Source organism: Aegilops tauschii, chromosome 7 (assembly GCF_002575655.3).
Source record: "Aegilops tauschii subsp. strangulata cultivar AL8/78 chromosome 7, Aet v6.0, whole genome shotgun sequence".
Classification (NCBI taxonomy): domain Eukaryota; kingdom Viridiplantae; phylum Streptophyta; class Magnoliopsida; order Poales; family Poaceae; genus Aegilops; species Aegilops tauschii.
Genome location: NC_053041.3, coordinates 166,904,562 through 166,931,147, shown reverse-complemented (window position 1 = coordinate 166,931,147; position 26,586 = coordinate 166,904,562). Strand labels below are relative to the sequence as shown.

At 47.1% G+C, this 26,586-nt stretch overlaps 1 protein-coding gene across 1 annotated transcript; it reads right to left on the bottom strand.

The window, feature by feature from the left end:
• Positions 1 to 634: 634 nt before the first annotated feature.
• LOC109755076 (probable galacturonosyltransferase-like 9) lies at positions 635 to 2,285 on the bottom strand. The gene has a single exon (XM_020313961.4). The coding sequence runs from the start codon at positions 2,099 to 2,101 to the stop codon at positions 1,034 to 1,036; it is 1,068 nt and encodes a 355-aa protein (XP_020169550.1). The 5' UTR covers positions 2,102 to 2,285; the 3' UTR covers positions 635 to 1,033.
• Between the last annotated feature and the right edge of the window lie 24,301 nt (positions 2,286 to 26,586).

The window sequence follows — 26,586 nt, the reverse complement described above, 5'->3', positions numbered from 1 at the left end:
TAGCAGGAGCTCCTCATCAGTTGGGATGATTGTACTAGTGGCCTGGGCTAGCTGGCGAGCGGATAAGTTAAACAGCAAATGGCCACTTTGATTGTGGTGCAAGCAAAATGATTTGACATCCTAAATTATGATATGTTCACTTGTTTAGAGATGTGTTGCTCAAGAACAAATGTAGTTGATGGGCAGTTCAAATAGTAGCACTAAACCAGGCGGGAAATTGATTGGGCACAGGAGATTTTGAAGAGAAACTTTGAACCTCCCCAGTCACAAGCCCCTTGTGTGTAGTATTGATTTCCTGCAGAAGAGAAATAATGAACAGAGTTGTAGTATAACAGAGGAATTGTGCAATCACAGGAGAATGTAGTACATCAGGAACAGCCAATTTTGCCGGCGAAAATTGCTCTTTTTCAGTTCAACATTTCAGCCCATGCCTCCATCAATCTGAAGGACATGGTTGCCCTGGTTCTGAATTCTACAAAAATGCAGAACTCAGCTATGTTCTTCATCAGATTGACATTCGAGCGATAGTGTAAGCCTTCCAAGGAGAAACCACATCAGAACCAGATACAACATACAGTGAGAATCCACTCAATTCAACTGAATTTGACGCAACCCAAAAATGCAGAGACCAGAGTTTCAGATCAAGAACACATAGTCTTATTATGAATGAAAGAATCGTCAATAACAACAGAACAAAATCCCAGTCTTTCCTAGCACTATCAACGAATTGTACATCGCCACCAATCCAGCGAATTGGCAACCCCCTAGAATGTCCACCTCGAGCAAAAAGAATCCAAATCCCCCCACATAACCAATCTGATTTTCTACCAAAAAGAACAAGCTCTTCTTTTTTTCTCTATCCACCACTCTCCTCCCTCCTCCTCGCGCAGCAATCGCCGGCGACCCTCCCTTCCTTCCCCCCTCGCCGCCCTGTACAGCCGACGGCAACGGCAGCCGCAGCGCTGCCATTGCCAAGAACCGCCTAACCAACAAAAGAATTACTGTAACTAGTCAGTGCAGCTACGGGCTCCCTCTACCAGGCGGACAATGCCGGCCCGGAAGCCGGCGAGGCGGCGCTGCTCGCGTCTCCGGCGATGTAGAGGTCGTAGGACTTCCAGGTGTGGTCGAGCGGGCAGGGCCTGCCGGCGTCCAGGCGGTCCCACGGCTTGCCCTTGCCCGACCAATGCATGAGGCTGACGGGCCCGTCGTGGAGCGGGCGGCAGCTGCCGTGCACGTTGTCGCCGCCGAGGCCGTGCTGGTTCCAGCGGAGGTCGACGGCCTCCACCTCGCCGGCGAAGACGAGCAGGAACGGCGGCAGCGAGCCCAGCTCGTAGATGCGCCTCTCCTTCTGGATCTCCATCCAGCGCTCGATCCGGCGGCGGTAGTTGCCGGCCCTCCAGCGGCGGAGGTCGATGACCATGACGCCGGTGTTGAAGTAGCAGGGCGGGCGGCGGCGGCCCGCGAAGACGCGCGCGCCGAGCGCCGGGTCGGACCAGAAGGCCGGGGTGAAGTAGCGGGAGAAGTTGGCGTGGCAGTACTCGGGCGCGGCGACGACGGCGGCGGCGGGGAGGCGGGTCTCCCAGAGCCGGCGCACGTCGTCGGCGGCCAGGACGTCGGAGTCGAGGTAGATGGCCCGGGGCACGCAGGGCGGGAGCAGGTCGGCGAGGTGGTTCCGCGCGTAGTTGAGCGGCGCCTCGAGGGCGGCGCGCACGGACGCCGAGATGAGCCCGGCCACGGCCTCGGCGCGGAACGGGTAGATCTCGAACCGCAGTGACGGGAAGGAGGCCGCCAGCGCCGCGCGCAGCTCGCCGTCCCCGGGCGCCGCGGCCAGGAAGTGGAAGAAGAGCGACTCCGGGCAGGAGGCGTGCTTGAGCAGCGAGTAGATGGCCGCCATGGAGCCCCGCAGGTAGTGCGCGTCGAGGGTCATGGCGATGTGCACCAGCCCCGGGTCGCACACGCCGGCCGCGGTCGCCGCCGGGCACCCCTCCCCGTTCCGGTACTGCGGCGCCTCCGCGAACCTCGGCAGCGCCGCCGCCGCCTCGCCGGGGACGGCCAGGAGGAAGAAGAAGAGCAGCGCCACGGCTGCCCCGGCCGCCCTCATCGCCGCCGCCGCCGACGGTTCTTGGATTCTTGCGGCGCTCGCTCGCTCTGTGCGGCGCAGGCTGTGGTGAGCTGTCCCGCGTGGTGGTGGAGCAGTGATGCGGGGGGCGAGGGCGGGCGTATGTATCGGCGCCGCGGTGCGGTGCGCGTATGGGATGGGAATGGTGGTGGGTTTTGGGGGAGGTCTCCGGTGATAAAGGGGGGTCTCGTGCGCGTTCGGGAAACGCGTACGAGTAAACGTTTTCCTAAAATAATCAGCGCGTAGACGCTGGAAGGTTGCTCGGTCACTTCCATCCGTCTACTTTTCAATTCGGCCACGCCATTAGCTGTTGCATGCTTTAATTGTTTTCATTTCAAAACATTTACTTACAACATTACTACATGAAGATTCTGGTTTCCATAGAAAAGCATGCACTGAGGTTTTGCCAAAAAGAATACCACTAGTATAATGGTGAGAGTGGGTCTTTGCATTTTGATTTTTGAGCTCATGTTGTGTATCTCTTGGCATTGACAAAATCATATTTGTCCATTTTAGACTAATGACATATTTCCGCCATTGACATATCTTTTTTGTTCTGTCTGGTCTATAAAGTCAATTGCATGTTTCGTATTAATTGATCTTTAGGCTTTTCTTCGCTACTAAATGAATTTTTGAGTAGGCCCGCGGCTTTCGCGAACTAAAGTGGATGTTCACATGTGTATCTCGGTGATGTGCTTCATATATCTGTGATATGGTGAGATATTTTATTTGGCATTGCCTATTCCATTATATTGTAGCAATATTATTTTGTTGTAGCAATGGTGGTGGTGTTTGATTTGTTTGGTCAACTTTCGTCCATCTCATGTGCAAATTAATATCGATATCCACACGACCATGCCTATAATTATTATTATTTTATATCCATTGGATGTGCCAAAATATGTTTCCTAATTTTTCTTGTTGCATTTATTTCTCACGTTGACATTTTGTTGTAACTGAGACGTTCTTTCTCTGGTAGTCTTAGAGCTAAAAAAAATTGTATACACACTCAAGATTCCAAACAAAGTACATGCTAAAACACCACGACATATTTGTGTGTGGCCCTTAAGGCTGGTCATAGTGGGGAGTATCATATACCAGTATCATGCATATGATACTAGTGTATGATACTAGTACATCCATAGTGCATAGTAGTAACATAGATTAGTATCATAGGTGGTCTCATTTATTGTCATGCATGACACACAGTAGCATAACATTTATTATGTTACGGTATCTACATATGTTACTATAACCATCTCTCTCTTCTTTAATTGACTGCCACATATGCATGTTTCTGAATCCCAAGTGCATGACACTACTTATGTTACCCCCACTATGGCCAGCCTAAAACATCACCATGAAAGGTGTCTTTGTGCGTGATTTGGAGACTCATTAAAGTTTTTGTCGATCACCGTGTTTTATGGTGACGAGTCACTGTTCACTTCTAGCTGTGCTATCTACCTCATTTCCAAAAAAAACTATTGGCCGTCATATTAGGCTATTAGTTGTTGCATGCTTCTATGGTCTCACAATGTTTGCATAGTTGTACTACCAGTGTCCATGTTTATTCTAGTAGTAGCAACATGTTACATGATGATGATGTGAGTTGATAGTAGTTAAGGACATGAAAATGGAAAGTTATATTTTATATAGAAGAATAGAAACTTCAATTTCAAAAAATCAAATGCTTGTCTACTGGTGCATTTTGATTTCATTGTGTGCCTTTCTGGGATCAAATTAAACCATTTTTCATGTATTATACATAATATGGCAACATGTGTCAACTTGGTTTTGTCGTGCTTGCGAAGTAACCAGATTAATTAATTGAACTTTTGTTTTTCTTCATTAAATGATTTTGTCACCATACACAAACTTTCTAAATTAATATGTATATCAAGTTGAATATGTTGACTTATGTGTTTTCTATCTCTGCTATATGGTGAAATAATTTGTCTGTTACTACGTACTTATGTCATTATATTTTCGGCAACAATATTTTGTTGTTACAGTGACATTGATGTCAGGTTTGTTCGGAAGAATTGGCATTTACAATTCAACTTTAGACCATGCCATGTGCTTTTGAATAAAGATGGATATCCTCACCTATATTTGTCATTTTTTACTTTATGTATGTTGGATGAGTCATAATATTTGCCAGTTTTAACTGCATATTGTTGCTCGCATTGACTTGTTGTAACAAGATGGAAATTAGAGGTAAGTAGGATTCTACTGTTCAACTATTCCAACTTGTGTTGAAAAACATTTTGACATATTGTCGTGGACTTAACACGGCAGATGTCCTAGCGAAAGGACTTAGTCGTGGAGTCATCGCAACTAGGTTAGCTTAAAGGGGTTAATCGGGACAAAGGACACAGAGAGTTTATACTGGTTCGGCCCCCCGCGGTGGAGGTAAAGGCTTACTCCAGTTTGGGATTGTATTGCTTGGGTTTCTATTACCAGGGAGCGAATACGCTTGATCTAGTTCTCGATCTCTTGTTTCTTGCGCTTAACTCGCCGCCGGGTCACCCCTTTATATACACATGTTGATGCCCGGCGGCTTACAGAGTCCCTGCCGGCTCATACACAACGTGTCCGACTCGGTGACCAACTAAGCTTGCCTTACAAATTACAATACAAGTCATACATATGGCAGTTCATCCTCTTGGGTCTTAAGTCGTCTCTGGGTCTTGGGCTGTCAATAGGCTTGCTATGACCCGCCATCTTCATCAATAAGTCGCTAGTGGTACGACCCGGCCCCTCCTGGGCGGTTTATACCCAATAGTTATATCCCCAACATCAGGCTCCAGGTTGATTTGAACTTGTTCATATCAATCTCCATTACCTGACTTGTCAAAATCTTGCATCGCCAGTTTAACGAGTTTGTTGTAACCCGCCATGATGTCAGCTCACAGAATTATGTTAACCCGCCATGACGTCATTTTGCATTAATTTCGCACGAGGCTCGGAACATCTTAACTGATCTTTATCTTAATAATCATCCCGAAAATCGAGGCGTCCATATAGCCACATGATGATCTCGGCCTTCTCGATTCCCGCGTATTCCTTGTATCCACCCTCTTATAAATAGGCTGAAAGATCGTGGATGTCGCCTAGAGGGGGGTGAATAGGCGCTTTAAAATAATTACGGTTTAGGCTTGAACAAATGCGGAATAAACCTAGCGGTTAATTTGTCAAGCACAAAACCTACAACAACTAGGCTCACCTATGTGCACCAACAACTTATGCTAAGCAAGATAAACAACTAAGTGATAGCAAGATATATGACAAGAAACAATATGGCTATCACAAAGTAAAGTGCATAAGTAAAGGGCTCGGGTAAGAGATAACCGAGGCACGTGGAGACGACGATGTATACCGAAGTTCACACCTTTGCTGATGCTAATCTCCGTTTGGAGCGGTGTGGAGGCACAATGCTCCCCAAGAAGCCACTAGGGCCACCGTAATCTCCTCACGCCCTCGCACAATGCAAGATGCCGTGATTCCACTAAGGGACACTTGAGGGCGGTCACCGAACCCGTACAAATGGCAACCCTTGGGGGCGGTCACCGAACCCGTACACTTTGGCAACCCTTGGGGGCGGTCACCGTAACCCGTCAAATTGCTCGGGACGATCTCCACAACCTAATTGGAGACCCCGACGCTTGCCCGGAGCTTTACACCACAATGATTAAGCTCCGAACACCACCAACCGTCTAGGGCGCCCAAGCACCCAAGAGGAACAAGCTCAAGGGTACCAAGCACCCAAGAGTAATAAGCTTATCAACTTGTAACTTCCACGTATCACGTGGAGAACTCAAACCGATGCACCAAATGCAATGGCAAGGGCACACGGAGTGCCCAAGTCCTTCTCTCTCAAATCCCACCGAAGCAACTAATTCTAGGGAGGAAAATGAGAGGAAGAACAAGAAGGAGAACACCAAGAACTCCAAGATCTAGATCCAAGGGGTTCCCCTCACAAAGAGGAGAAAGTGATTGGTGGAAATGTGGATCTAGATCTCCTCTCTCTTTTCCCTCGAAAACTAGCAAGAATCCATGGAGGGATTGAGAGTTAGCAAGCTCGAAGGAGGTCAACAATGGGGGAAGAACACGAGCTCAAAGGATAAGGTTCATTGGAGAAGAAGACCCCCTTTTATAGGAGGGGGAAAATCCAACCGTTATGCTCACAGCCCACACATAGCGGTACTACCGCTCCTACGAGCGGTACTACCGCTCCTACGAGCGGTACTGCCGCTAGGGCGGCAGAAGCCCAATGAAACAACACTGCAAAGGGGCAACAGGGCGGTACTACTGCAGGAGCGGTACTACCGCCTGCCCTTGCGGTACTACCGCGTGTCCACTGATGTAAAAAATAACTGCCGCACCTACAACCGCTGGAGCTAGCTACGAGAAAAAGTCGGCACGGTACAACGCTCACAGGGAGCGGTACTACCGCGTAAGGGTGGATGTAAAAAATTACATCCGCGCCTACTACCGCACACAACAGCACCAGGACACGAGGCAGCGGTACTACCGCTCACCAGGAGCGGTACTACCGCGTAGGGTGCGGAAGTAAGAAATTACTTCCGCGCCTACTTCCGTGCGCGCCAGCGTTCTGGGCTAGAGGCAGCGGTACTACCGCTCACTAGGAGCGGTACTACTGCTGGCCCCTGCGGTACTACCGCTCCCTTGAGCAGTACTACCGCACGCCACAGAGGGTTTAGCACTTGGATGCCTGCAAAACGCAGCTAAAGACACCAGACGGATCCAATAAAACCAGAACTTCCATAACTTCTGCAAATGAGCTCTGAATTGAGCAAACTCAAGCTTGTTGGGTACAAGACAACGAGTAGCATCAAAACAGTGAGGAGAGAAACCTCCAACAGAGAAGAACCGGCAGAACCTCCAACATCGAAAACATCATAGAAGAAGCATGTGAGCTCCGTTTTTGATGAACTCGAGCTTGTCATTAAGATGACCATAAGCTCCAAATCTCACAAAGAGAACCAAACAAGAACCAAGAAAGATGATGCAAGGATGCAATGGTTTGAGCTCTCTACGAACGATACGATCAAGCTACTCATCGAGAGCCCCCCTTGATAGTACGACAATCAATCCTATAACCCGGTCTCCCAACTACCACCATGAGACCGGTAAAATAGAAAACCTATCAAGGGCAAACCTTTGCCTTGCACATGGTCCACTTGAGCTAGATGATGACGATCTTGAGTCCCTCAAGTTGGACCACCTATCTTGATTGCGTTGGCTCGACGAAGACTAGTTGATTGCTCCCCCATACTCCACTATGGGTGAGCCACTCTTCCGCACATCTTCACAAATCCATTGTTACCACAATGGACGGCAAGCTTCAAGCATTTGATCCCTTCGTGATCCTCCACTTGAACTTGCACACCGCAACCTAACCCCACAAAGAACTCTCTCGAATACCATGGGTTAGCATACAAAGCGAAATGGACAATGCTTACCATACCATGGGATCACTTGACCCCTTGGTAAATCTTGTACGCTTTGTGAGTTGATCAACTTGATTCACTCTTGACTTAATCTTGATCAACCTTGAATCTTTCCAACTCTCTTCATTTGGATGATGTCTTGAAGGTAGACATGAATGATCACCCAATCTTCTTCTCCAAGACATGCTTGCAATAAGCTCAACTCTCACATGACCAATCTTTGGATAATTCCTTAATAGCACCTTGGTCAACACATAAACTCCTTGAAACCAACACATGGACTTCAAGACAAGCCTATGGACAAATCCTTCAAATATAACTCAAGGCAACCATTAGTCCATAGAGATTGTCATTAATTACCAAAACCAAACATGGGGGCACCGCATGTTCTTTCATAGGTGCGGGGGTCTTTTTCATCCCCCCCCTTGCCTTGTCGCCTTCGTCTTTCTCTTGCGTCTCCTCTGCCGCCCGAGCTCCGCCGCCGCGACCTTAGACCACTTCACCAACTCAGGCTGCTGCATCGACCTGACCGGACCAGAGAACTCCGGCGAGCGACCATTGTCCTTCATCGTCTGTAAGTGCTCCTCTCGTTTTAACTCAGATCTGTTCTTCGTTGTTTCCTTCAACTCAAATAGCTTTTAATCTGAATAGGTCATGAACCTTGTGCGGTAGTAGTTTAGCCTTCATTTTTATCATCAGAATACTTCCTTTTCATAGAAAATCCCATCGGAGCACACGAACTTTTCTGCTGCCGCCACCTTAGGTTTAGAATTTACTGCCTTTTCTGCATTGCTGTAGATCCACAGTCATAGCTCCAGTCTGTGAAATCTGTTTGTCCATCACTTAGCAAAATTTTCATTGATAAATTTGAAGTACCATAACTGCCATGGCGGCTTATACCATAAACCGTGATCCACCATATAACACTAAGCCTTGTTTAAACCGCCATCATACGCTTCATAACTTGCATGACCCGACAATACTTCTCCGGTTTAACCATGCTTGCTTATTCATCCTTATAATTTGGTTCGGCACAATATACTTGACTTTTAAACTCTGTCCGGCTTAACAGCAGAATCCTTAACCTGGTAGGTACCATTAGTCCCCTTTTAAGCCGCCGATATGAATATCTATGTACTTCAATGTTCATCCTCCAGCTTAATATGTTAGCCGTTTATAGCATTTTACCTTTGAATCAATGGTCTGGTTTAATAGCATGATCTTAAGCCGGTAATGTTTCTTTATTTTAGGCCTTTTTCCTAAAAAATGGTCAAGACTGTCACTGCCTGCAACTGGGTCATTTCCCGGGTCATCGAGGAAGACTTGAACGAATATATTCAGACTGGCGTCCTAGCCAAAAAAGATGTCATCCATTGGAGGGTTCCAGGCAATGAAACTCGTCCTGAGCCCAAGGACAGTGAAGTAGTTGCCTTTACTGATCACATGAACCGGGGCTTCAGCCCTCCCGGCTCAAAATTCTTCCGCGACGTGCTGCATTTTTTCAAGCTCCATCCACAAGATATCGGACCCAACTCTGTTTCAAACATCTGCAACTTCCAAGTATTTTGCGAGGTGTACCTTCAACAGGAGCCCACCGTAGAACTATTCAGAGAGTTCTATTACTTAAACCGGCAGAACGAGTTCACATACGGGCCCAGCCTAGAGCTAGGCGGCATCTCCATACAGCGGCGGAAAGAAGCCACTTTTCCAGCTGCCACTCTGCCCAGTCATCCCAAAGACTGGAACCAAACCTGGTTTTATTGCAGAGACACTTCTCCAGAAGGGGAAAATCCTCTACCGGGTTATCGCGCCAGCCGACTTAGCAACAGGCACCCTCAGCCAGACCGCATCAGCACAAAGGAACGAGCCAAATACGCGCCCATTTTTTCAAAAATCAAAGCTTTTATGGCTAATGGCTTGGCCGGAATTGACCTTGTCCGATGCTGGGTCTCATGGAGGATATTACCCTTAAGCCGTCGACCCGGCTTAATGTGTGAGTACACCGGTGATTTGAAAGATCCACTTCGCCACTGTGAGATAGAAATTACTGAAGAAGACAACAATGAAATGACAAAAACTCTCCTGAATGAGAGTCTGGAAGATTGCAGCAAAGTTGGACTGAATCCTTTCTGAGCTCTCAATCCACCACCAGCTGTAAGCCTTTAAGCTATTTTCGGTTTAAACACTGTCTTTCATTCAAATTGCCTTCTTATAACCCATTTTATTTGTACAGACCGATTCCTCCTTCTGGAAGAGGAAGTTAGATAAACCAGTCAAGGAGACCTGGACAAAGAGCAAAGCTATCAAGAAGCCTGCCAAGAAAAAGACCAATCTCGCCGAGTTATTCAACTTGGATGAGAATGATGATGATAATGAGTCGGAGGTACAACTTGATTCCCTTGGCTCATTTTTTGTACATCTTATTGACAATGACCATTATCAGGATGATGCGGAGGCCAGCCGTGCAAATGATGAAGAGGTAATTACTCTTTCCTCCGGCTCAGAACCCCTGCCAACATAGAAAACTCGACAGGCAAGCCGGAAAGTAAGATTTTCTCACCCTTTAGCTTACTTGGATCCCAACTTTCTTTTGAAGAAGTAGCAACATGAAGTTCGCCACACAACCTGGAACAGCGGCGGTGGAGTTTTATCCTCCGGCTTACCGAACACCCCAGCACCTCGCAAACGTCAAGCGGAGGTTTCAAAAATTTCTGACTTAGATTATCCCAAGGCGGGTCTTTTTCGTCAACCTCTTAATCCGTCTGATTCAATTTATGAGGGAACATCTCATTCCTCCTACGGCGACTCAACGGGAACTCAAATCCCAGCCTTCAAGACCGTGCCTAGGTAAGGGTGTATTCAATCATTTGAAACTTCATGCCTGATTGATATGCTGACATCTTTGTATTTCTTATTTTCAGTGGCGTGGCCAAGCCCAGCAAGAAGGCAAAACTGAACAAGCCGGCTGAAGATTCCGACCCTTCTAAGCCGGAAAAGCAAATGCCAGAGGACTCTCATCCAACCGTTGAGGCTACCATTTGTTGGGAACCGTAGCATAATTTTAAAATTTTCCTACGCTCACCAAGATGCATCTATGGAGTATACTAGCAACGAGGGGAAAGGAGTGCATCTACATACCCTTGTAGATCGCGAGCGGAAGCGTTCCAATGAACGTGGATGACGGAGTCGTACTCGCCGTGATCCAAATCACCGATGACCGAGTGCCGAACGGACGGCACCTCCGCGTTCAACACAGGTACGGTGCAGCGACGTCTCCTCCTTCTTGATCCAGCAAGGGGGAAGGAGAGGTTGATGCAGATCCAGCAGCACGACGGCGTGGTGGTGGATGTAGCGAGTCTCCGGCAGGGCTTCGCCGAGCTTCCGCAAGAGAGAGAGGTGTTGCAGGGGTGGAGGGAGGCGCCCAAAGCTGTAGGTTGCTGCCCTCCCTCCCCCCTTTATATAGGCCCCCTGGGGGGGCGCCGGCCCAGGGAGATGGGATCTCCAAGGGGGGGCGGCGGCCAAAGGGGGAGAAGGGGTGCCTTGCCCCCCAAGGCAAGGGGGAAGCTCCCCCCTAGGGTTCCCAACCCTAGGCGCATGGGGGGAGGCCCAAGGGGGGCGCCCCAGCCCACTAAGGGCTGGTTCCCTTCCACTTTCAGCCCACGGGGCCCTCCGGGATGGGTGGCCCCACCCGGTGGACCTCCGGGACCCTTCCGGTGGTCCCGGTACAATACCGGTAACCCCCGAAACTTTCCCGGTGGCCGAAACTGGACTTCCTATATATAATTCTTCACCTCCGGACCATTCCGGAACCTCTCGTGACGTCCGGGATCTCATCCGGGACTCCGAACAACTTTCGGGTTTCCGCATACATATATCTCTACAACCCTAGCGTCACCGGACCTTAAGTGTGTAGACCCTACGGGTTCGGGAGACATGCAGACATGACCGAGACGCCTCTCCGGTCAATAACCAACAGCGGGATCTGGATACCCATGTTGGCTCCCACATGTTCCACGATGATCTCATCGGATGAACCACGGTGTCGAGGATTCAATCAATCCGTATGCAATTCCCTTTGTCAATCGGTATGTTACTTGCCCGAGATTCGATCGTCGGTATCCCAATACCTTGTTCAATCTCGTTACTGGCAAGTCTCTTTACTCGTACCGCAATGCATGATCCCGTGACTAACGCCTTAGTCACATTGAGCTCATTATGATGATGCATTACCGAGTGGGCCCAGAGATACCTCTCCGTCACACGGAGTGACAAATCCCAGTCTCGATCCGTGCCAACCCAACAGACACTTTCGGAGATACCCGTAGTGCACCTTTATAGTCACCCAGTTACGTTGTGACGTTTGGCACACCCAAAGCACTCCTACGGTATCCGGGAGTTGCACGATCTCATGGTCTAAGGAAAAGATACTTGACATTGGAAAAGCTCTAGCAAATGAAACTACACGATCTTTTATGCTATGCTTAGGATTGGGTCTTGTCCATCACATCATTCTCCTAATGATGTGATCCCGTTATCAATGACATCCAATGTCCATAGTCAGGAAACCATGACTATCTGTTGATCAACGAGCTAGTCAACTAGAGGCTTACTAGGGACACGTTGTGGTCTATGTATTCACACATGTATTACGATTTCCGGACAATACAATTATAGCATGAATAATAGACGATTATCATGAACAAAGAAATATAATAATAACCTTTTATTATTGCCTCTAGGGCATATTTCCAACACCATTGATGACCCGCCACCAGAAGAGCACGACGTCACCATAGATCGTATAGACGTTGAGCTGGTCATTACTAAGCCACCAAGTCCCATCAAGCCCACTGAAGAGAAAGCTGACGATGTCATCATTACCGGGCTTGGTTATACAGCGCCGGGTAACCCTACTGCCTTATCCAAGCAGAGCGCCAAGGAAGAATTTTCTGCTGCTGATAAAGGCAAGTGGAAGGTAGACTTGCAAAGCTACACCCAGTTCAACGCCCAAGAGATTCACTCCGGTTATTTAAACCGTCTGTATACCAGCCGTGGTTTTGAAGCCGGCTTGGTCAACTTGATGAAAGAGCGCTTTGAGGTAATCCAACAAAATCCTCCGCATAAATATATCTCTATCAGCCGCCAAGTCTATAGCCTATGATAGAATTGAATATACTGTAGACTTTCAAATAGTCACAAATAGATGAACATCATCACTAGTAGCCCCCAAGGGCTGGCTTAAACTATCAAGTTAAGCCGGGACTTCAATTAGCAGTGATCAACTTTGCATCTGTAGCCCCCAAGGGCCGGTTTAATCAGTATGAATAAACCGGGACTGATCACCATGGCTGAATAAAATCCAATTATGTAGCCTTTATAAGCCGGATCATATCATTTTGCCCGGGCCATCATAAAAACTTGTCGTAAAAAGAGCAATAGGCATTAGCCCCCAAGTGCCAAGGAGAATACGTGTATTATACTTGGGACTTTAAAAATAATCATGATCATAATTCCTTCCATGTGGTTCATGTCGCAGGCTAAATTAAATGAAAAGGAATCCCAAGTCAAAGATCTGAGGGCCAATATTCAAACTCAGCAATCTGAGACTTCAAAAGCCAAATCAGAGCTGAAGACTGCCTTAGAAAACATTGAACAGTTGAAACAAAACTTCAGCACTGATAGAACTAGCTGGGAGACCGAGAAGGCGGCTCTATTAAAGTGATAGAACTGACTGTCCAGTGTTCCTTACCGGGATTACTTTGGTACCTTCCTACCAAACTTACGGCAAGGTTTACATCAGGTCTGGTACACAGCATGGCATACATAATAGACCCTATGGCCGAGGCATAGGGGATGACACTCATCTCTTCTATATCTTCTGCCGTGGTCGGGCATTGAGCCGTGCTCAATTGCACACCTTGCAATACAGGCAAGAACCCCTTCTTGGACTGATCCATACTGAACTTCTTCAATATCTTGTCAAGGTATGTACTCTGTGAAAGACCATTGAGGCGTCTTGATCTATCTCTATAGATCTTGATGCCTAATATATAAGCAGCTTCTCCAAGGTCCTTCATTGAAAAACACTTATTCAAATAGGCCTTTATACTTTCCAAGAATTCTATATCATTTCCCATCAATAGTATGTCATCCACATATAATATGAGAAATGCTACAGAGCTCCCACTCACTTTCTTGTAAACACAGGCTTCTCCATAAGTCTGTGTAAACCCAAACGCTTTGATCATCTCATCAAAGCGAATGTTCCAACTCCGAGATGCTTGCACCAGCCCATAGATTGAGCGCTGGAGCTTGCATACTTTGTTAGCATTCTTAGGATCGACAAAACCTTCCGGCTGCATCATATACAACTCCTCCTTAAGGAAGCCGTTAAGGAATGCCGTTTTGACGTCCATCTGCCATATCTCATAATCATAGTATGCGGCAATTGCTAACATGATTCGGACGGACTTCAGCTTCGCTACGGGTGAGAAAGTCTCATCGTAGTCAACCCCTTGAACTTGTCGATAACCCTTAGCGACAAGTCGAGCTTTGTAGATGGTCACATTACCATCTGCGTCCGTCTTCTTCTTAAAGATCCATTTGTTTTCTATGGCTCGCCGCTCATCGGGCAAGTCAGTCAAAGTCCATACTTTGTTTTCATACATGGATTCTATCTCGGATTTCATGGCTTCTAGCCATTTGTCGGAATCCGGGCCCGCCATCGCTTCTTCATAGTTTGAAGGTTCACCGTTGTCTAACAACATGATTTCCAGGACAGGGTTGCCGTACCACTCTGGTGTGGAACGTGTCCTTGTGGACCTACGAAGTTCAGTAACTTGATCTGAAGCTTCATGATCATCATCATTAACTTCCTCCCCAGTCGGTGTAGGCACCACAGGAACATTTTCCCGCGCTGCGCTACTTTCCGGTTCGGAAGGGGTGACTATCACCTCATCAAGTTCCACTTTCCTCCCACTCAATTCTTTCGAGAGAAACTCCTTCTCTAGAAAGGACCCGTTCTTGGCAACGAAGATCTTGCCTTCGGATCTGAGGTAGAAGGTATACCCAATAGTTTCCTTAGGGTATCCTATGAAGACGCATTTTTCCGATTTGGGTTCGAGCTTTTCAGGTTGAAGTTTCTTGACATAAGCATCGCATCCCCAAACTTTTAGAAACGACAGCTTAGGTTTCTTCCCAAACCATAATTCATACGGTGTCGTCTCAACGGATTTTGACGGAGCCCTATTTAAAGTGAATGCGGCAGTGTCTAAAGCATAGCCCCAAAATGAGAGCGGTAAATCGGTAAGAGACATCATAGATCGCACCATATCCAATAGAGTGCGATTACGACGCTCGGACACACCATTTCTCTGAGGTGTTCCAGGCGGCGTGAGTTGTGAAACTATTCCACATTTCCTTAAGTGTGTACCAAATTCATGACTTAAATATTCTCCACCACGATCTGATCGTAAGAATTTTATTTTTCTGTCACGTTGATTCTCAACTTCACTCTGAAATTCCTTGAACTTTTCAAAGGTTTCAGACTTGTGTTTCATTAGGTAGACATACCCATATCTACTTAAATCATCAGTGAGAGTGAGAACATAACGATATCCTCCGCGAGCCTCAACACTCATTGGACCACACACATCGGTATGTATGATTTCCAATAAGTTGGTTGCTCGCTCCATTGTTCCGGAGAACGGAGTCTTGGTCATCTTACCCATGAGGCATGGTTCACACGTGTCAAATGATTCGTAATCAAGAGACTCCAAAAGTCCATCTGCATGGAGCTTCTTCATGCGCTTGACACCAATGTGACCAAGGCGGCAGTGCCACAAGTATGTGGGACTATCGTTATCAACTTTACATCTTTTGGTATTCACACTATGAACATGTGTAACATCACGTTCGAGATTCATCAAAAATAAACCATTGACCAGCGGGGCATGACCATAAAACATATCTCTCAAATAAATAGAACAACCATTATTCTCGGATTTAAATGAGTAGCCATCTCGAATTAAACGAGATGCAGATACAATGTTCATGCTCAAAGCTGGCACTAAATAACAATTATTGAGGTTTAAAACTAATCCCGTAGGGAGATGCAGAGGTAGCGTGCCGACGGCGATCACATCGACCTTGGAACCATTCCCGACGCGCATCGTCACCTCGTCCTTTGCCAGTCTCCGTTTATTCCGTAGTTCCTGCTTTGAGTTACAAATATGAGCAACCGCACTGGTATCAAATACCCAGGAGCTACTACGAGTACTGGTAAGGTACACATCAATTACTTGTATATCACATATACCTTGGGTGTTGCCGGCCTTCTTCTTGTCCGCTAAATATTTGGGGCAGTTCCGCTTCCAGTGACCACTTCCCTTGCAATAAAAGCACTCAGTCCCGGGCTTGGGTCCATTCTTTGACTTCTTCCCAGTAACTGGTTTACCGGGCGCGGCAACTCCCTTGCCGTCCTTCTTGAAGTTCTTCTTACCCTTGCCCTTCTTGAACTTGGTGGTTTTATTCACCATCAACACTTGATGTTCTTTTCTGATCTCCCCTTCCGCTGATTTCAGCATTGAATATACCTCAGGAATGGTCTTTTCCATCCCCTGCATATTGTAGTTCATCACAAAGCTCTTGTAGCTTGGTGGAAGCGACTGGAGGATTCTGTCAATGACCGCGTCATCCGGAAGATTAACTCCCAGCTGAGACAAGCGGTTGTGCAACCCAGACATTCTGAGTATGTGCTCACTAACAGAACCGTTCTCCTCCATTTTACAGCTGAAGAACTTGTCGGAGACATCATATCTCTCGACCCGGGCATGAGCTTGAAAAACCAGTTTCAGCTCCTCGAACATCTCATATGCTCCATGTTTCTCAAAACGCTTTTGGAGACCCGGCTCTAAGCTGTAAAGCATGCCGCACTGAACGAGGGAGTAATCATCAGCACGTGATTGCCAAGCGTTCATAACGTCTTGGTTCTGTGGGATTGGTGCATCACCTAGCGGTGCTTCTAAGACATAATCTTTCTTGGCTACTATAAGGATGAGCCTCAGGTTCCGGACCCAGTCCGTATAGTTGCTGCCATCATCTTTCAGCTTGGTTTTCTCTAGGAACGCGTTGAAATTGAGGACAACGTTGGCCATTTGATCTACAATACATAGTGTAAAGATTTTAGACTAAGTTCATGATAATTAAGTTCATCTAATCAAATTATTTAATGAACTCCCACTCAGATAGACATCCCTCTCGTCATCTGAGTGAAACATGATCCGAGCTTAACTAGGCCGTGTCCGATCATCACGTGAGACGGACTAGTCAAGATCGGTGAACATCTCCATGTTGATCGTATCTTCTATACGACTCATGCTCGACCTTTCGGTCCTCCGTGTTCCGAGGCCATGTCTGTACATGCTAGGCTCGTCAAGTCAACCTAAGTGTATTGCGTGTGTTCCGAGGCCATGTCTGTACATGCTAGGCTCGTCAACACCCGTTGTATTCGAACGTTAGAATCTATCACACCCGATCATCACGTGGTGCTTCGAAACAACGAACCTTCGCAACGGTGCACAGTTAGGGTGAACACTTTCTTGAAATTATTATAAGGGATCATCCTACTTGCTACCGTCGTTCTAAGCAAATAAGATGCAAAAACATGATAAACATCACATGCAATCAAATAGTGACATGATATGGCCAATATCATTATGCTCCTTTGATCTCCATCTTCGGGGCACTATGATCATCTTCGTCTTGTCCTTTTGGGCCGCCAGATGCCTTGTAATAGGCTAGTTAAACAATTCTGCTCTATCACGCCATCGCGCGTGTTTATTTGCATAACACTGCCGATCCATCATTTAAAGAACCGCCACTTATGCTTCATAGTATCATCGATTATGCAAACCATTATTATCATCATTCCCTGCACATAAGCAGATTACAAGTGCCCTGGCGGTTTACCCCAGGGCGGGTCATAATACCCCATATAAAACCACTGATGACTAAATAGTCCATAACCAGGGTCGGTTTGTGAAAACCTCATATAATCAGAACAAAATCATACCTGTGATATTTGTTCACACTGCCGGTTTATCATACATCATGCAGTAAGGGTAACAGCCCAAAGACAGAGCACAACGCCCTATTCAATTTATTCATACTGCCGGCTTATCACACCATATGCGGCAATGGGTAACATCCCAAAGCTTGGAGCACAGCACTCCAAGCACATAATCATCATACACTGGCGACTTAAAGTCCAAAACCAAGTCGGGTTAATAAAACTCCGGATAAATTCGTATATGAATCATAAGGCAACATGGCTCTAATCAGTTTTCAGCCATGTATCAACATGGCATAAAAGATGAACCTAAAAAATGTTCAAACCAAATATAAAGCAGAAAACACAAAAAACAAGGCATTCATAGGCTGCCAAGCCTCCATGTCAAGCGTTTTTCAAGGGCCACGCAGCCGCTGAGTTAAACCTTAATTCAACCCTCATAAGCCAGACCTCACATGACCAATCACCGTTTTAACTTTGAAAAATTCAAGGTCTTTAAAAGATTGATTGTCAAGAGTACAGCGAGTCATTCCAGGATTACCTGGTCGGAGTGGCAGGCAAACAAAGGCAGGATAACCCGGACTTTTTGGTGAATACACCTAGCGTCCAAGCCTATTACAAGGGTCAACAAAGCTCTGTTCATTAACAAGAAGCCCCCAAGTAATATTTCATTTCAGGCATATAAGCCGGACCAGTAGGGTAATCATAGTTATGTTCAATAAGCAGGAAGCCCCCAAGTATTTTGTAATCATGGCGTACAAGCCGGATCAAGAGGGTAGTCATAGCTATGCTCAATAAGCAGGAAGCCCCCAAGTGATCGTATGAAGTGGCAATAAAGACTCATATTCTCATAAATGAAACGACAGAGGCCCTGAATTATCAGGGATGCCGGCTTTATTATATTCATCATAATATATACATTGATATAAGTATGTACATCACAAGAGCCGGTGGCTCAAGTGTAATAAGGCCGAAGATGAGCAATATTCCACGGTCGGCGGGTCTCCACTTCCGACATGCGTGAGTCCTTGTGGTCTCGAACATCGATGAGGTAGTATGACCCGTTGTTCAAATTTTTGCTGACCACAAAGGGTCCTTCCCAAGGTGGGGATAGCTTGTCCATATCAGTCTGATCCTGGATAAGCCGGAGCACCAAATCGCCTTCTTGAAAGGTCCTGGTTTTAACCCGGCGGCTATGATAACGACGCGGATCTTGCTGGTAAATCACCGAACAAGCCGCCGCAAGGTCACGCTCCTCATCCAACAGGTCAATAGCATCCTGACGTGCTTTTTTCATTATCAGCTTCAACATAAGCCGCCACACGGGGCGAGTCGTGACGGATGTCACTAGGAAGAACCGCATCTGCTCTATAGACCACGAAAAAAGGCGTGTAACCCGTAGATCTGTTGGGGATAGTATTGAGACTCCATGGCACTGAGGGCAATTCCTCTACCCAACAACCCGGCGTCCTCTGCAAAGGGACCATAAGCTGGGGCTTGATGCCTTTCAAAATTTCTTGATTGGCTCTTTCGGCTTGGCCATTAGACTGGGGGTGAGCCACTGATGATACATCAAGGCGAATATGCTCTCATTGACAAAAATCTTTCCTAGCAACCTTGGACAGATTAGTGCCATCATCAGTTATAATGGTGTGGGGATAACCAAAACGGAAAATCACCTTTTTGATGAATTGAACCGCCGTCGCCGCGTCACACTTACTGACCGGCTCTGCCTCAACCCACTTTGTAAATTTGTCAACCGCCACCAAAAGGTGGGTCTTTTTTATCTTTGGGCCTTTTGAAAGGTCCAACCATATCAAGCCCCCAGACTGCAAACGACCAAGTGATTGGAACCATCCTCAATTCTTGAGCCGGCACATGAGCTCGTCTTGAAAATTTCTGACAACCATCACATTTACTGACCAAATCTTCTGCATCAGCATGAGCCATCAGCCAATAAAACCCATGACCGAAAGCCTTGGCTATGGGAGACTTAGATCCGGCATGATGACCACAATCCCCTTCATGAATCTCTCGTAGAATCTCACGGCCTTCCTCAGGAGAACTCCCACATGATGAAGCAATCCTTCCATAGATGATTGGCCGGCTTCTCGTGCGTACCATGCTTTGGGCAAGGCTGATTCATCATCACCTCCAGGTTGAACTTTGGCCCACCAAGCCGGGGCGGCTTTCCCTTCTTACGCTGATTATTGTTCTGCGTATTGGTGTTGGCCACAAAGTCTAAACCGCCCTCAGCTTTGCGCTTACCGTTTTGCCACCGTGACCCGCCGCGTTATGCTGCTGTCCCTTCGCACTGCCACTCTTCTTCCCCTTACCAACCTTCTCCTCATTAGAGTTGGGGTCGTTGGTACTACCAGGGTCGGCATATTTGACGAGATCCCATGTCATTGAAGTGGCGTTTAAGTCGCCCCGGTTTCTGCTTAAGGGGGGGACGACAATTTTTCTTCTCCAACATCAGGACTGCTGAACTGGCATTGATACTGTCTGATGAGTGTATAACAGCTAAGATTCGGCGCACCCAATTGGTTGTTGACTCGCCCTCACCTTGGACACAAGAATCCAAATCCAGGATCGACATAGGTTGCTTGCACGTGTCTTTAAATTTTTGGATAAGACGAGCTTTCAACTCTGCCCATGATCTAATGGAGTTAGCGGGTAGCCCTTTCAACCAGGTACGAGCCGACCCATCCAACATCATGGTGAAATACTTAGCACATGCAGCATCACTAACATCCAACATCTCCATAGCCATCTCATAGCTCTCGATCCAAGCCTCCGGGGGTTGATCTGCTGTGTAATTAGGCACCTTTCGAGGGCCCTTGAAATACTTAGGCAAGCGCTCGTTGCATAGAACCGGCACTAGACATGGCACACCCAGGGTTCTAGAGGTCACCCCTGCCTCCACAGATGTTGATGGATAAACCAGGGATTGCTGTTGAGCCGCTAGCTGAGCCGCGAGCTCTGCCTCCCGACGCGCCCTGCCCTGATCCACCAAAGTCTGGGCATCGACACCACCGCGCGCCGGGTCATACCCATGAGGCTGGTTACGGTGTTGCTCACTGCTTGAAACTGCTGGCGAGTCAATGTGCCTGTTATAACTCCGGCTCGGTCGAGGGGTTGAGTGAATCCTTTCACAGTTGTACGGATAAGCCGCCTGTTGATCTAGTGTTGTCTGAAGAAGTTCTCTGGCTCTCCGCGTCTCTATTGCAGCCGGAGACTCGCCTTCAACTGGGAGAGCCGCCAATCGCGTTGCCGTAGCTATCGTATTATCCAAAGGGTTAGAATAATGACCCGGCAGTGTCGGAACATGCTGAGGCGGAGTAACATACAAACGAGGCGGATCCATAGTGCGTGGCTGAACCGGCGCTCCGGTCACGGGCTCCTCGACCGCCTGGTTCACCTCAGGCGGGTTACTGGTCCCTGCCCCGGGCATGTTGAAGAGGTTTCTCGCATCGTAAACCGAAGGTAAATGGCTCTGGTGTCTCCTTCTCATGATTTCATTTGAAGCATTTTTATCTAAGGTGGGCCGGAAAGAGTCCGCCTGAATCCGTTGTGCCTGAGCGTCCAAAGCAGCTCGCTCCGTGGCCATCCTAGCATTCTCCACTGCCAGTTCCTCCTTAGCTTGAGCTATCTCATCTCGTAGCTTCGCAACATCCGCCTTATGCTATTCTTGAGTATCCGGGGTTATCTCCATCCCCATCAAAGTCGCCAAAGCCTCCAACAACTCTGTCAAAACCTGAGCCGGTGGGCACACAGGGCCGCTAGCACCAGCTGCCGCCGCAGCCGTTGAGCTAGAGGTCACAGCCGCGGCGGTCGTTGAACCGAGCGCCGGATGTGTACCGGCCAAGAAGATCGCCACCCTGTTCGGCGGCTCATAGGGGTCCGGAATATTGTCGCCATCGGAACAGCCCCGAGGCCGGCCGTCCTGCGGTTGATACATTGAATTGGTTTCACCAGTTGACGATTCACCATCAGAGTAGACGGTCGTCTCACCACCAGACACATATCCTTCCTCAAATTCCGCCCCATGGATAAAACCAACAAAGGCGTGCTTCACGGCGGGTTGAACCTTGGTGGGTCGTGCACGCTGAGCCATCTCGATGATGTCTCTGCAGGTGTCCGGCTCAGGGCCCGACTCGCCGATCTTGCCGATGAAGACGTGGATTCCGCCAAAGGGGACTCGGTACCCGTACTCAATTGAGCCGGCCTCGGGGCCCCAGCCCGCGTCGTCGATGTAGAGCTTGCCGCGACGACTCTTGGTCATCCGGCCCACAGCATATCCCTTGATCCCTGCGAAGCTGCCCTTCAAGAACTCGAAACCACCGTGCGCAGGCCCCACGGTGGGCGCCAACTGTCGTGGACTTAACACAACAGATGTCCTAGCGAAAGGACTTAGTCATGGAGCCATCACAACTAGGTTAGCTTAAAGGGGCTAATCGGGATAAAGGACACAGAGAGTTTATACTGGTTCGGCCCCTCACGGTGGAGGTACAAACTTACTCCAGTTTGGGATTGTATTGCTTGGGTTTCGATTACCAGGGAGCGAATACGCTTGACCTAGTTCTCGATCTCTTGTTTCTTGCCCTTAACTCGCCGTTGGGTCACCCCTTTATATACACAGGTTGATGCCCGACGGCTTACAGAGTCCCGGCCGGCTCATACACAACGTGTCCGGCTCGGTGACCAACTAAGCTTGCCTTACAATACAAGTCATACATATGGCGGTTCATCCTCTTGGGCCTTAAGTCGCCTCTGGGTCTTGGGCCGTCAATAGGCTTGCTATGACCCGCCATCTTCATCGATAAGTCGCCAGTGGTATGACCCGGCCCCTCCTGGGTGGTTTATACCCAATAGTTATTGAAGGAAATATGCCCTAGAGGCAATAATAAAGTTATTATTTATTTCCTTATATCATGATAATTGTTTATTATTCATGCTAGAATTGTATTAACCGGAAACATGATACATGTGTGAATACATAGACAAACAAAGTGTCACTAGTATGCCTCTACTTGACTAGCTCGTTGATCAAATATGGTTATGTTTCCTAGCCATAGACATGAGTTGTCATTTGATTAACGGGATCACATCAGTAGGAGAATGATCTGATTGACTTGACCCATTCCGTTAGCTTAGCACTTGATCGTTTAGTATGTTGCTATTGCTTTCTTCATGACTTATACATGTTCCTATGACTATGAGATTATGCAACTCCCGTTTATCGGAGGAACACTTTGTGTGCTACCAAACGTCACAACGTAACTGGGTGATTATAAAGGTGCTCTACAGGTGTCTCCGAAGGTACTTGTTGAGTTGGCTTATTTCGAGATTAGGATTTGTCACTCCGATTGTCGGAGAGGTATCTCTGGGCCTCTCGGTAATGCACATCACTATAAGCCTTGCAAGCAATGTGACTAATGAGTTAGTTGCGGGATGATGCATTACGGAATGAGTAAAGAGACTTGCCGGTAACGAGATTGAACTAGGTATTGAGATACCGATGATCGAATCTCGGGCAAGTAACATACCGATGACAAAGGGAACAACGTATGTTGTTATGCGGTTTGACCGATAAAGATCTTCATAGAATATGTAGGAGCCAATATGAGCATCTAGGTTCCGCTACGGAGACGTGTCTCGGTCATGTCTACATAGCTCTCGAACCCGTAGGGTCCGCACGCTTAAAGTTCGATGACGATCGGTATTATGAGTTTTTGTGTTTTGATGTACCGAAGGTAGTTCGGAGTACCGGATGTGATCACGGACATGACGAGGAGTCTCTAAATGGTCGAGACGTTAAGATTGATATATTGGAATGTTATATTCGGACACCGGATGAGTTTCGGGGGTTATCGGATAAAAACCGAAGAACCGGGAGGTTATCGGAACCTCCCGGGGGGTTATTGGGCCTCATGGGCACAAGTGGTGGAAGAGGAGAGGCGGCCAGCTAGGGGCGCGCGGCCCCCCTAGCCCAAATCAAATTTGACTAGGGGGCGGCCCCCCTTTCCTTCTTCTTCTCCTCCCCTTCCTTCCCCTCTCCTACTTGGACTAGGAAAGAGGGGGGAATCCTACTTGGAGTAGGATTGCCCTCCTTGGGCGCGCCTCCTCCCCTTGGCCGACCCTCTCTTCCTCCCCCTTTATATACGGAGGAAGGGGCACCCCTAGACACAACAATTCATCTCTTGATCTCTTAGCCGTGTGCGGTGCCTCCCTCCACCATAATCCACCTCGATCATATCGTAGCGGTGCTTAGGCGAAGCCCTGCGTCGGTAGCAACATCATCACTGTCACCATGCCGTCGTGCTGACGAAACTATCCCTCAAAGCTCGGCTGGATCGGAGTTCGAGGGACGTCATCGAGCTGAACGTGTGCTGAACTCGGAGGTGCCGTACGTTCGGTGCTTGGATCGGTCGGATCGTGAAGACGTACGACTACATCAACCGCGTTGTGCTAACGCTTCCGCTTTCGGTCTACGAGGGTACGTGGACACACTCTCCCCTCTCGTTGCTATGCATCACCATGATCCTGTGTGTGCGTAGGAAAATTTTGAAATTACTACGTTCCCCAACAGTTATATCCCCAACACATATTATCATTAGTGTGTTGTTTTCTTAGGAAATCTAGAGTTTAATAATACTATGCAATTAACATTGAAATTTTCTAGGTGTGGTTGATGATTGTGGCCCACTATTGCGTAATGTATTTAGTACACACAATTCATGTGCCCTACACCATAACGGATGCACATCCTTTCCCCTCATTCTGAGATGATGTGTCAAACGTGTAGCCACCGGTGCAATAGGATAACGCAAGAACACCACTGAAGAGGAAAGGGGGCACAAAAGCTGCACGTCATCGCCGCTAAAGAGGAAAAGGAACATGAAAGCTTGACGACATTGTCGCTAAAGAGGAAAGGGAACACGAAAGCCCCGCGACACTGGAAGAAACAATGTGTAGTAAGGTGCTCTAAATTCCATACCTAGGTAGACAGAACCCCCACCCCCATTGTTGTGTATCAAAGTATTAAACTTCTATGACATACGACCTCTGTATGTAAATGAAGAAAATAAACTTGATATGTGGAATAGATCATTTAGTTGTTGTATTTTGGCTAATAGCATTTAGCAATACTTTATCATTGGTTTGAGGTTACACATGATTGAGCATGTTGTTGCTGATATTTTTACATATCCATTGTGTCCTTTTTATATACCCATATTGAGTCTGAAAAAACAGCTACTCCCCCCGATTCAAATTAATTGACGTTCTAGTACACAGTTATACTAAAGGAGCGTCAATTAATTTGGATAAGAGAGAGTACAACTGTTTTAAAAGGTGTACGACCCCCTACATCGCACTTTGGTAATGAAAACTACCCACAATTCTTTTGTGGAAAAAATACATGCGAATTTTAAGAGAGACGTAAGTGTAAATCGCATATTATTTTTTATTTGAAACAAGCATCCCTCTTTATTAGCTTGCAGCAAGAGTTACATCATCGATTGATTCAAGGATAATTTTGATTGGAGGTTCCTCCACCCAACTATTACATAAAGAATATCTAGCGAACCTAACTAAATCATGCACTATATAATTTGCTTCACTATTTCAGAAATAGCCCGTATGAACTCACAAACCTTATGATAACAATCATCAAAGACGACAAGTTTTTTTTTTGAATGAAAGGGTCCCCCCCCTCCCTGGTATATTAATGAAGCCAGAATCCTTTTACGGCCAAAATGCAGCCTGCCACCCAAACAAACTACCACGAGGACAACTCACACACACGCACCCCTCTCCTCATCTCAAGCACGAGGTAGAGAAGTTCGCGGAATTACAGAGTTTCAACAGTCTAATATTTGTTTAAACCAACACATATAAGACTGCGCAGAAACAACATAGGAAACTAAGCCACAAAAGGCCACACGTAGCACGGGAGAGATATGTAGTTCCTTCTCAAATTAGCCACCTTGCAACCTCAGAATCCAAGATGCCTAGCTTCGCCGTGCTTTAAAATTTTCACTAGCGACTCGATCCAGAAGTTTTGCACACCGATGTAGCCCTAGCTTTGCGTCCTCCTTCACCTGCAAAGAACCTCCATTCATATTTCCAATGTGACATTTTGAAAAGAGCAACACCAGGATCAGTTGGCAATTTTTCCTGGAAGCAAGCTTAGTTCCTAGCCTTCCAGATACCCCAAAAGATAGCACCAACCCCAACAAAAACTATTTTCCTTTTCCCAGCCCCCATCCTACTCATCCAGACATTCAAGCAGGTGTTCATGTCATAGAAATTACAGGGAATGCCCACACTATAACTCACAATACTCCACATGTATCTGGCCAGGAGGCATTGGAAAAAAAGATGATTTATAGACTGTTTTTTCTGCAGAAGAAGCATTCTTCTTCACATCCCCCCCCCCCCAATGCAGTAACACATCCCTTGTTAAAATGCTTCCTTTCAAGACAAGCCACAAAAAGGTTTTTATCCTGGGTGGAATTTTGACCTTCCATAGGAATCTGTTAGGGCACTTTTCACCAATCTGCATTGCAGAATAGAAGGATTTAACAATAAAGACTACCGAAGGATCAAGCAACCAGGATAGTCTATCTTCATCATTATTCAATGAAACTTGATCGCACATGTTCAATAAAGATTGCCATTATTCTGCTTTATCCGAACCAAAGCTCTTCTAAAACACAGAGAAGACAGATTGAAGGAGGAAGGGTCATGGATTGTAATATTTTGGTTTTGGGAGATATTATAAAGCCTAGAAAAAGGTGAGGACAAACTTTCGTTGCCCAAACATCTATCCTTCGAGAATCTAGTTTTTTTTTGCCGCACCCCACGCAAAATTTGCAGCAAGCCAGGAAGAGGTCTTTGAGTTTCAGCAGGCTTTGCCA